We start from the raw sequence: 12632 nt of genomic DNA on the forward strand, positions 1-12632 counted from the left end.
TCCCAGAACTGAAAGCATGAACGTCTACCACGATGAAATGCTGAGGATATGGAACCAGCGAAGAAATGATTTAAGCCTCCCCTGATCGATGAGGCGGCTAATCCTGCATGCTAATTAGTTTTGGCCCTTTTCCTACCCTTTCCTCCACACCCTACCCCATCCCACTTCCCCTACACCCCTCTCAGTGGATTCTCCGTCGGGTGAGGAGTGGTCTGCGTGGAGCGTGTGTTCGGCCACGTGTGGTGAGGGCTGGCAGAGCCGCACACGCTTCTGCGTCTCCGTGTCGTACAGCACGCAGTGCAGCGGGCCACTGCGCGAACAGAGACCCTGCAATAACACTGCTGTGTGTCCAGGTAAGCACAGCCCACCTCAGGCCTCTCCTCACCCCCACCATCTTCCTTATCCACCTTTTGTTACCCGCCCCACCTCCACTAAGGCCCGATAGCTTTGCCCACTCACTCTCCAGTTGCTGCCCACCTGAGGCTAACTCTCCCTGCGCTTCCATGTACGGCTGCTCCCCTTCTCAACCCTGGATGCTGGAGAGCCGTGGTAAGATGTTAATGGGTTTAAGTGCAGCATTGTCAGCTAAGTCCCTATAGTTCCCACTGCATGTAGGATGGACTCTCAGTCTCTATTCATTCCATTATTTCAGCTTCCCAGGGGGCCCAGACAAACATGTTTTTCAGATTAAAAAATGTGTCTAGCAAAGCACAATGATGTATTAAGTGCTAATCATATTATGCAGAACTTAGTCCTTGCACACTAAGAGTTCCATGTATACTTGTGGTTTTTATTCTCTGCAATTCTGTGTTCACACTGACAACTTTTTTTATATTATTTTATTTTTTTATTGGTGATTGGTGATAATAACTTGGCAGCCATATTTACAATTTAGGCTTATTTTGAAAACGTAGCCCTATATACGTTTCAGTAGATCGCAAATTATGTAGCCAGAATGGGGTTCAAGTTTGGTGAAGAACAGTTCCAGAAAGCAGGTAAGACAAAAACAAAAGCTAAAAAATAAAATAAACAAGCAAATAACAGTGTGAGAATGTGGTAAAATCTGAAAATGTGGTAAAAATCAGTCGAGGCCTTTTCTTTTTCGGGATTGCTTCACTATTAAACCTAATAAGTTAGGTAACCCAAACCGTTTAAGGAAACCTATTGCTACAAACCATTTGAGTTAGGAAACTAATCTAAATGAGTACTGTGAACTTACTCCATTTAAGTTGAAGTAATGAGGTATTTAATTAACTCATTAATTTCAACACTGGGTTCAAAACTTTTAGTAAATTTTAGTAAATTTTGAGTTGACTACACTCATTTCATTTGATAAAGTTGACTGTTGGGTTTTACAATGTTTTTGAAACACTGCGATTGGATTTAGAATAGTGGGTGGGTAGGTCAATATGTTTACAACACTATTGGTTGGGTTTAGAAAAGGAGGGTGGGGGAGCTGTCAGTTGGTCAGTCTGTCAGTCAACAGCAGCCTCTGGCTGATTTATGTGAGAACACCAGGAGCACTCACGAGAGAAATTTGAGATCTGAAAAAGGGTACACAGCGGCCTCTGGTGTATTCGCGAAAACAAAAACTGGAAAAAAACGTACCTCCTGGGTCGTATTTTGCTCTCTCCAGGGACATGTAATTAGAATGAGCCTGGGTTGCATATTTACCAAATGTGTAAATACAGTACCACAATCCCAAAAACTTCTTGCCAAATTTACCTTTAACTAGCATGTTTCACATTAGCAGATAAATTTGTCTAGATGTTATTTTCTTTCACTTCTGGTTGGCTCAGTCATGTGCTATTCTGAGCACAAATTTCAGGTTTCTGTAGAACCCAAATTTCTAACAGTTGCAGCAGTGACTCAATGACTTTACCAGCTGCCAACTGGGTCATTTATTTGGATGGCAGCCCTTCTGTTCGTAGAGGCGCCATGTTGCAGATTGCCATTTCTCCAAAACATGGCATAAGCAAATTGTCTTGGCCATTATACAGTCTTTGCTACAACCCAAGCTTATTTTGATTGCATACCCTTATATACATTTTGGAGAGAGCAAAATACATCCTATGAGCTACGTTTTTTCCGCAGTTTTTGTTTTCTCAAATCCACCAGAGGCTGCTGTGTATGCTTTTTCAGATCTCAAATTTCTCTCGTGCCTGCTGTTCTCACGTAAATTCACCAGAGGCCACTGTTGACTGACAGATTTACTGACTGACCATCGGGCCGATGCTCCCACCCTCCCCCTTCCCTAAACCCAACAAATAGTGTTACAATTTTATAACATTCTCACCCTGTTAGTTACTTGTTTTATTTTTTAGCTTTTTTTTTGTTGTTTGCGTTCTGGAATTGTTTTTCTCCAGATTCGAACCTGTGGTCGCGGTCAGCGCTGCACAGTCTTAAGTCCGCCAACACACATGTCGAGCAGACTGGATAAACTGGCAAGCTGGTAAGCGAGAAAAAGAACGGTGTCATACCGCCCTGTAGAGTTTGTTTTAAAGATGAAATGCAGCCATATGTAGCACTGGCTATATAATTCACAGTCTCCAGAAATATATAAGGGGCTACATTTTTTAGACTGAGCCTATGTTGCTTTGCTAGTATGTGTTCCTGTCATAACAATATTGGTGGGATACTTAAAAGGGTTATAACTTTTTTGAGTTTCTGATCACAAACAAAAGCGATTTATTTCAGGTATAAGACTTCCTTCTACTTAGACAGGGAATCGGTTTTCTTGCTGCTAAAAATAAAGCAATAATTGCCGCAATACATCATATCCTGAACAAGATGAACAATAATCAATGCATAATACTCAATGTCTTCGCTCCTATTGGTAGACATCCCATTACGTCGCTTCTCATTAAATTTTTCTCAACCTTATCTCATCCCAGTCACTCATATCTTCGTGAAATTGCCAACTCCCATTGGAAATGTATGAATTCAATTCCCTTCAGACTGTTGTCAGTGTGAACTTCTCTTTAGTTTTTCTCCAGTGCATGTGTGTGTTTGTCGAAATGCGTTTTTCTCTCTATAAATCATGCCCTAGCCGCTCTGATTACAGAACATGGGGCGTGGGGCGAGTGGACACCATGGAGCTTGTGTTCATCAACATGCGGCCGTGGCTACAGGGAACGCAACCGCTCCTGCAAGCCACCCCAGTTCGGAGGAAACCCCTGTGATGGTCCAGAGAAACAGACTAAATTCTGCAACATCGCTGTATGCCCAGGTGATCTTCGGGTCTTTAAATACAGACTGCCTCATACAGATTTAATGACTTCCATCAAGCAGCACAATTAAAGCCTAATGTGAGGCACTGTAGGAGCAGGAGATTGAAAGAAACCATTGTGAAGTTCCCAGCAAATGATGGTGATTAATTGAGGCTTTAAATCACTATGGATTGGACTAAAGTTTAGCAACCCAAAGCTCGTCTTCCATTCCCCCCGCAATATATCTTTCAGTAATGTGCCCTTATCACGCAAGCCTCACTTTTGTCTTCCTAATGGCACTTTGTATTTTCTATCCTCATTCAGAATATTTTTCAGTCTCTTATTCTGAGTCTTTTTCTCTGTAGTGGATGGCGTGTGGAACGAGTGGTCTGGTTGGAGTTCCTGTTCTTCAACTTGTTCGAATGGAACAATGCAGCGAATTCGGGAGTGTAACGGGCCCTCGTATGGGGGCTTAGAGTGTCAAGGCGAGTGGCACGAGACACGGGATTGCTTCCTTAGAGAATGTCCTGTGGATGGCCAATGGCAACTTTGGAGCACTTGGTCTGGTTGCACCAAAACCTGTGGTGGAGGAAGTCAGCAGAGACAGAGGCTGTGTTATGGTCCCTTTTTTGGGGGAGAGGCATGCCCGGGGGACCGAGAAGAAGTTAGACGTTGCAATGAGAAGCGATGCCCAGGTAAGACAACCATGTTGCTGTAGTCTAAACTTATGGTAACACTTTATTTTGATGGTTCATTTGAGTATTAGTTGACTTGCTTAAAATCTGTTGATACTGCTCCTTCAACAGACATTTAACTGACTAAGAAACTTTGCAAGTACATGTCAACTTAACCCTAACCCCAACCTAACAATCTACTTATAATGTAATGAGAATCAGTTGGCATGTAGATGCAATTTAACTTAAATTCAACAAATGAACAATTAAAATAAAGTGTGACCAAACGTATTCTTACTATGGCTGAGTTTTTTGTATGTTTGTGCTTTCTGAAATCTTTGGTTTTATGCAGAGCCACATGAAATCTGTGATGAGGAGAATTTCTCTAATGTAGTGTGGAAGAAAACACCTGCAGGGGACACAGCGGCTGTCCGCTGCCCACCAAATGCTGTAGGTAAGACCTGACTCATGCAAACACAAACAAATTGGAATGACTTTCTAAGCAGTCATCACCCTCAAAGCTGTATTCAGACGATTTCAGGACCATGGACAGCTCCAGAAGCTTGGATTTAAGAAGGAAACCAACAACACAGCATACAGTGTTTGAATCAATCTATAATTTTGTCTATGTCTCTGTTCATTTATTTTATTATATGTTGTTCAGTTGGGCTTTCTGTCTAATTATCTATGTGTCTGACTATCTAATGTCTATCTTCTTTCTCCACAATTTCTCCACAAAAAAGTAAATTTATGTTTAATAGACGTAAAATTAGACATCTTGGCCTAAACCAGGCTAAATTTTGGCTGTGATTGAAAATCTGATCTAACAATATTCCAAAAATAATCTAGTCATCAAATGGTCATATTAGACAGACATCACATGCATAACCTGTTTATTTGTCTTTTTTTAAAAAAAATCGTTGGGACATTCACACAGAATGCACACAGAATGCATTTTTCCATTCAAAATATGCCCTATACTTATATATTTTTTTGTTTACATACCTGATGGACATACGTGACCATTACACTCCCATCTCACTTTTTTTTTTTGCAGCTCCTCGCAAATAAGCGTCATGTTTTTAAGATGTCAAGTGATTCAAGCATTTTTTTAAACTACTCCTGAGCACTCACTTCTAAGTTTGGTGTGAATAGCCTTGTTTTAGCCAAGACGTCTATTTTTATATGTGTTTTAACATAATAATGCTTGCTGTAATCTATCTATCTATCTATCTATCTATCTATCTATCTATCTATCTATCTATCTATCTATCTATCTATCTATCTATCTATCTATCTATCTATCTATCTATCTATCTATCTATCTATCTATCTATCTATCTATCTATCTATCTATCTATCTATCTATCTATCTATCTATCTATCTATTATTACAGTGTTTGACCAATCCTCATAATAGATTTGGTAATCATGTCTTACATCTGTGATGCAGGATTAATTCTACGGCGATGTTCATTAGACAATGAGGGTATAGCATACTGGGAGAACCCAACATATATGAAGTGCGTCTCAAATGATTACAGAAGTATCCAAACACTGGTAGGTGACCTCTAAACGAGCCCCCAACTAGGTATTAACTAAAATTGTGTCTGCAAATCTGATTTTTTTTTAATTATTATTATTCCAGACCAGAGATCACCTGTCCAAGGCGCAGCGAGGGCTTGTGGGGGATGGTGTTTCTGAAGTGATGACAAAGCTGAGGGTGACGTCAAGTGATGGAACGAGCTACAGCGGAGATCTTTTGGCTATCATAGATGTGCTAAAAAACATGACAGAGATATTTAGGAGATCCTACTACAGCCCCAGTAATGCAGACATGAGGGTTAGTGTGGTATTATGTGCTTATGGAAAGGTGCTATAGAATGAATAGCTGGATTTAGTTTGGCATAATAAAAGTTTAGTACATGTAACTGGCATACTGTGAGCCTCAAACTTAATTTCCTTGTTATCATGTATTTTTCTGAGTGCAAAATCTTGTTAAAAACAGGCCAATTGGAACTCACACTGACACTGATCCACACACACACACACACACACACACACACATATATACATATAAAATCTCATCACGGCTTACCAGAAAACCACTTTTGGGAAAGATGATTGATACATTTTTTTATATTCTAAATATGTACATTTATCCTGGATAATAAGTTTACAATCTTATGCCAGAAGGGCTATAATGTCAGAAAAGCTATGATGTCTCTTTAACTGTGTCATTTGTTAGTTTAACATGTTTATTGTACAATGTGTACAATTGTACTATGTGTGTATTGAGGCAGCAAACACATGTAGACTGCTGAAAAGAAGTGTTTAACGCATGTTTATGCATGTCATATCACTCAGCGCTAACAGTATGTTTTCTGGAGTGAGGAGATGCGAATAAACTTCAAAAACTCCTCTATTTATGTGGAGGTTCATGCCTCTGTTTTCATATGTTAAACTACAAAATACAACCCTTGACTAAAAAATAATTATGATTTAAACACACTGAAAAAAAATCTGGATTTACCTTTTTTTTTAAGTTAAGTGCTTGTAAACAATTCATTTGGGCTAAATTTAAACAAACAAATTAAATTCAACACATATACACTGTTTTCATCAATTTTGCAGACTTAATTTTGTGTGTGTGTGTGTGTGTGTGTGTGTGTGTGTGTGTAGGCTATATGTGATCCACAACAGGAAACTTTAATTTCACTCACTCCTTCTAGCTAAAATAAACCTCTACATTAATCATATTCACAACTGTTCCAAAATATGGTCAAAACCAAGCTTTATTTTCTGGGGTGATTTTTTGTATAAAAATGGTTTTATATAAAACCATTTCTGGAAAATTTCTGCACTCACCTAACCCACATACCTATATCAGAGAACACTGTAACATAATGAATAAGCACTCTATGGCACCTTTAAAAAAATAATTAAAATAATTGGTTCTTACTGCTTCTGAATGTTATTTTGTTCACAGAATTTTGTGCAGTCTGTGAGTAACTTACTGATGGAGGAAAACAGGGACAGGTGGGAGGAAGCACAACTGGTGAGTAAGCCCTCAGTATCTCTCTGTCTCTCCTGTTCACTCTTTCATTCATCCACTCACACATTCATCATTCACCCATTCTCTCTTTATAATGTTGACATCCTTTCACTCTCTTTCACTTAGTAATTATGCAAGTTTCAGCTGGTTTTAAAAGTGATTAATTGGCTAATTCTCTTCTCTCCACTGCACATCTTTCTTTCAGCTGTTTGTCTCCCGCTGTTTAGTTAGATCATTAGTTAGTTTACGATTTATGCCTTAACGCAAGCTTCAGTTTACATTCTGAAGCAAGGATATCATTAAGCTTTTGCAGCAGCAAAATCAAACGATTATCATTGTAATTTTAAATATTTTTCTTACAAAAATATTTAAAATGCACTTATGGTAAATAACGTTAAGCTCTGTTCTTCTTCCAGCTGGGACCCAATGTTAAGGAGCTTTTTCGTCTAGTAGAGGACTTTGTGGACGTCATCAGCCTTCGCATGAAGGACTTCCAGGATACTTATGAGGTCACGGATAATCTAGGTCAGTTTCCTCTGACATTTATATTTCTGAAATGATGTCATAAGGAGCTACTTTAATAGATGGATATATGGGCAGGAAGCTACAAACCCAAGAAAGAACTGGAGATTTGCATGAAACAAATTACAATAAAAAGTAATTAACCATCTGATGCATAGTGGCCTTTTCTGTGAAAAGGTCTTGAAAGCCCATTTGTAACGATTCAGGGTGTTATTTTACATGCAGATCTTTATAGATAATACGTTTTTTTGTAGTTTCATAAATGACTCTTAGTCATTTTTGCAATTGTGGTTTTTATAATGATGAAGGATTAAAGGAACACTTCACATTTAAATTAAAAAGGCTCATTTCACAAGTAACCTAGGGTAATTTAGTTGAGTTTAACCATTTTTTTAATCAATTCAGCCAATCTCCAGGTCTTTTAGCTTAGCTTGGCATAATCATTGGCTATTGGATCAGATCATTAGCATCTGTAAATTATTATCAGTATTTTTTTTATTTAAAGCTTGACTCTTCTCTAATTACATTGTTTACTAGACGAAAAATTAAAAGTTGCAATTTCCTAGGTTGATGTGGCTAGGAAGGGGCTCAGTAGTTAGCACTATCGCTAAACAGCCAGAAGGTCGCTGGTTTGAGTCCTGGCTGGGTAAATTGGCATTTCTGTGTGCAGTTTGCATGTTCTCCCCATGTTCACATGAGTTTCCTTCTGGTGCTTCGGTTCCCCCCACAGTTTAAAGACATGCGATATATGTAAATTTAATAAACTAAATTGGCCGTAGTGTATGTGTGTGCATTTAATAGTGTATGGGTGATTCCCAGTGCTGGATTGCAGCTTGAAGGGCTCTGTAAAACATATGCTGGATAAGTTGGTGGTTCATTCTTATGTGGCGACCCCTTGTGAATAAAGGGACTAAGCTGATGGAAAATTAATGAGTATGGCTAGGAACTACTCTTCCACTGTAATAATCAAGGGATGTTGCTGGCGTACCAAGTGCAATGATAGTGCTGTTATTTAGAGGACATTTTCAGGCACTGCAAAATATATTTGTGCCTGCTTTAAATAGGAAAGTACAAGAAGTAGATTTTTTGAGTGAGATGCTAATAATCTAACTTGATTCAATGATTTATGCTGATCTAAGCTAAAATGCTCCTGCCAAACCCATGTATTAGCTGAATAGTTTAAAAAAATGGTAAACTTTTGAACTGTATGCGACTTTGTAAAATAAGGCCATTTCCAAAAAATGTTCCTTTATTAACATCTGTCTCAGGGCAAATCTAAAATAATTTACCCATTTTAATTAGTTAACAGTCTGAATCATGCGTCTCTATTACATTGATCCACAAATGGTAATACACAAGAATTCTTATTAGAAATTCAGAGCTGTGAATGAGTCTGTCCCTAACATACAGCTCACAAAGACTTCCAAACATGTGGGCATTTCTAAAGCTTTGGAATCACTCACAAAAGCACGCACATCCCTCCAGCAAAGACTGGTTTTACTCAGCATTCAGGTTCACAAACTCAGCGAGAAGATGAACCGCCATGGTCATACGTTGTGGGCCGCAGCTGGCAGAGTTTAAAAGGGCGCGTGAGGGGTGGCATCAGGTTCTGTTTACCTCTGAATCACTGCGCTCTGATTCTCCCATATTGCCAACACCTGTCCTACAGCAATGACCCATCAGTCCCACACAAAGCTTTAAGACACGGATATAATAGATGCGTACGTAACACCACGCATATATATATCAAACTATATCTCATTTAGCACTAAAATGATTAATTATAGGTTTAATGTTTGGGCTTATTCTCTTTTTTCAAAATAATAATAATAAAATTGTATGTATATATATATATATATATATATATATATATATATATATATATATATATATATATATATATAATATATGTGTGTGTGTGTGTGTGTGTGTGTGTGTATATATATATATATATATATATATATATATATATATATATATATATATATATATATATATATATATATATATATATATATATATATATATATATATATATATATAGAAAGAGAAAGAGTACAGAAAGGCCATTTCACAATACACAGAATGTTGAACACAACAATATACAATAGCATCAAGACAGCATACAAAAAAATACATTAAATAAGAAAGTGTGTAGGCTGAAGTGTGTAGCTTTTTCTCTCTGAAAGTTTTAAGCCACAACAAATTGATGTAGAGTGAAGTGTTTAATGTGCATTTTTATGTGATGTTGAACAGAGGGTGGGACGTAGTGTAGCTCCCCCCTCCGCTTTTTTTTCACAAAAAACAGCCAATAGTATTTTGTTTTATTGCATTATTTTGTTTTGTGCATTAAATGTAAAACATCTTGAAGGGGGCGGAGCATGTAAGATTCTAAAGATCATTTGATTGGTTATTATTTGATGAGAAACTGAAGTTTGAGGTGATGTGAATTAATCCGTTCATCCATTTAGGCGGAAGTGACAAACTACAAAATTTACATGGTTATATCAGTTTTATTGAGTATTTTATTGAGTTTTTATAGTGTGCACTAGCTTATAGGCAGGGCCGGACATAACCAATAAGCAAGGTAAGCATTTGCTTAGGGCCTCAAGGAATTAGGGGGCCCCGAGCAATGCCAAGAAGCCTTTATTAATTATATAGATCTTTTATAAATGTTCTATCATATGTTGTAAAATCTGTTATCATCTAAGGTTGTTATATTAATGTTGTTACTTCTTTTTCAAAACCATGGACCCCATGGAATGGTCGTTTCATTCTGCACATGTAAATAATAAAATCCTCTCAGAAATATGGCCAATTAACTGTACTAGTTAGTTTGTGACCTTGTTTTGTATTTGTAAAAATATTGCATTTAATTTTACATTAAAAAGATAAAGGTTTAATTTAAAATATATTTTTTAACATGCAGTTTATTTACAAAAAAATGTCTATAAAGAAAGAGACTGTTTTGAGTTTAAGTGCTAGGGCCGCATACATGGAATGGCTTAGGACCCCCAAATTACAAAGTCCGCCCCTGCTTATGGGTATCCTATAAATGAACAATACTGATACTTACATCTAAAAAAAGTTTTTTTTTTTATTCCATAGGACCTTTAAAATTACTTGGTTTGTTGACACATCAGAAAATAAATGCAGAATCTTCTGCTTAAACCCATTCATACTGAATGTAAATTGTCCCATTACGCTGAATGCAGTAACTTAAGCACAAATGGCTTTCTGAAAGATTTACACAGATTCTAGCATCAAGTTTTCTAAATAAATAAGCCCAGGTCTTTTACTAGGATTGTAAATTTCTTCTGTGATTGAAATGTGGTGTTGCGAAGTGCTACAGAGAATCTGGCTGGCAGCAGGAGTTTGTCTGACAGCATTGAGATGTGATCGCTGTTCAGTGAATCAGGATATTGGTGCTGCTGTGGGTCTTACTGTTCCCGGATTCTTCTTCCAGTGTTGAGCATTCACAAGCGGCCCGTGGCTGGAAATGCAGATATCACTTTCCCTATGAAGGGCTGGAGGGGGATGGTGGACTGGGCTCGCAGCTCTGAGGACAAAGTCAGAGTGGCCAAAAACATCCTGCTCACTGGAAAACCGGGTAGGAAACACACACAGTCAGAAACAACTTCACACACATATGCTTGAAAGCACAGAAGCCTAGTTGTTACTACACATAATTCAAATGCATTCAGCTTTGGCGTTCAAATGCAGTAAGTTAGACTAAGCTTTTGTTTCGCTTTTGTGTTTTGCTTTGTTTCGCTTTATTTTCTTTTGTTTTGTTTTTTGTTTTGTTTCGCTTAGCTGTTTCGTTTTACTTTGCTTTGTTTTGTGTTGTTTTATTTTGCTTTGTTTCGTTTCACTTTGTTTTGTTTTGGTTTGTTTTTTGTTTCACTTTTTGTTTTGTTTTGCTTAGCTTTGTTTAGTTTTGCTTTGTTTTGTTTTGCTAAGCTTTGTTTTGTGTTTTGTTTTGTTTTACTTTGTTTTGTTTTGCTTTGTTTTGTTTAGTTTTGTTTCACTTTTTGTTTCACTTTTTGTTTTGTTTCACTTTGCTTTGTTTTGTTTTGTTTTACAAATTTCTTTTTTAATCAAAATAGTTAAAAAATTAGATTTCACAAATTTTAACAATTTAGTCCATCTTGGTCAGAATTTACAGTAAGGTTGCATTAGTTAAGGTTGCTGAATGTATTTACTAACCTGAATTAAGAATAAACTAAAATTAATTTATTTATCATAGTTAAACATTTACTAATGCATCATTAAAATCTAAAGTTGTGCATGTTAATACTATAAGTTAATGAACTGTGATTTAACGAGAACTACCAATGAATGACTTTATTTTTAAAGTGCTGCATTATATTTATATTGAGTTACACCAACTGACATATTGAGATTATCATTTCTTCAGATATTATGGTGAAACATTTGGCAGTCCTTTCTGAATCACTTATGCAATTATACTTGAAAATTTTTATCATTATTATTTTCTAACATTCTTACTATTTCCAAACTGCATTGCATTTTATTTCCTGATTTCCCTTTATTTCTCTCCCTTTCCTCTGGCATCTTTCCTTGACAAATAGCACAAAATTCATTGTACAAGCCAAGTAATATTTATTGTTAATTTTGTAAGTTTTATGATGTTTACGATGTCCTGCGCTGAATTGAAGCAGGCTGTTTAGTGCTTGCCATGCCCACCGTTACAGGCCATTAAAAAAGCTCCTTCCCCCGTGACTATGCTAATAGAGGAGTTGCTACTTAATCAGGAGTCGGCAGGAGCCAATCAGACGCAATTAGGTTTAATTCCTCCTCCCATTGGGAGATCTGTTGCCATGCCAGCAGCAGTGGATTGACAAGTCATCAACTGCTGAACATGCTGAGATGAGCTTTCATATTAAAGATGTATTAGAAAGAGGTAAATGAGAGAGGGCTTTGACAAACTCAAGCATGCAGGCAAATGCTCTCATTTAACAGCTAAACCAAAGACTCATGTACTGTCCTGTACATCTGCTGGTTTAGTTGTTTAAAACCAGTTTTCACACTCAGACTAATATCAAAGTCCCTTTAAGGCAAGTCAATTCACTTGGTGGCCATCTTTGAAACACCTCTGGGTCAGTATGCTCGGGAATTCTGTCTGAATGGGGAAACATCAAATTTTCTAAA

The 12632-nt window shown here is 37.2% G+C and overlaps 1 protein-coding gene across 36 annotated transcripts in view; it reads left to right on the top strand.

Moving 5' to 3' along the window:
• Nucleotides 1-12632, top strand: part of adgrb1a (adhesion G protein-coupled receptor B1a) — a 158137-nt gene that overhangs the window by 78637 nt on the left and 66868 nt on the right. For 11 of the 36 annotated variants that reach the window (XR_012392402.1, XR_012392403.1, XR_012392405.1 and 8 more), the window contains 8 exons: nucleotides 3065-3229; nucleotides 3575-3904; nucleotides 4236-4337; nucleotides 5337-5443; nucleotides 5532-5726; nucleotides 6873-6941; nucleotides 7355-7463; nucleotides 10927-11070. Coding sequence is in view for 26 of the 36 variants with exons in the window: in XM_009292560.5 (XP_009290835.1) it covers nucleotides 3065-3229; nucleotides 3575-3904; nucleotides 4236-4337; nucleotides 5337-5443; nucleotides 5532-5726; nucleotides 6873-6941; nucleotides 7355-7463; nucleotides 10927-11070 (1221 nt within the window). In the remaining 10 variants the exon portion in view is untranslated. Of the gene's footprint in view, nucleotides 1-185; nucleotides 354-3049; nucleotides 3230-3574; nucleotides 3905-4235; nucleotides 4338-5336; nucleotides 5444-5531; nucleotides 5727-6872; nucleotides 6942-7354; nucleotides 7464-10926; nucleotides 11071-12632 lie in introns of all 36 variants that reach the window. The other 25 variants (XR_012392396.1, XM_009292551.5, XM_009292553.5 and 22 more) reach the window with 3 other exon arrangements.

Source organism: Danio rerio, chromosome 16 (assembly GCF_049306965.1).
Source record: "Danio rerio strain Tuebingen ecotype United States chromosome 16, GRCz12tu, whole genome shotgun sequence".
Taxonomy (NCBI): Eukaryota; Metazoa; Chordata; class Actinopteri; order Cypriniformes; family Danionidae; genus Danio; species Danio rerio.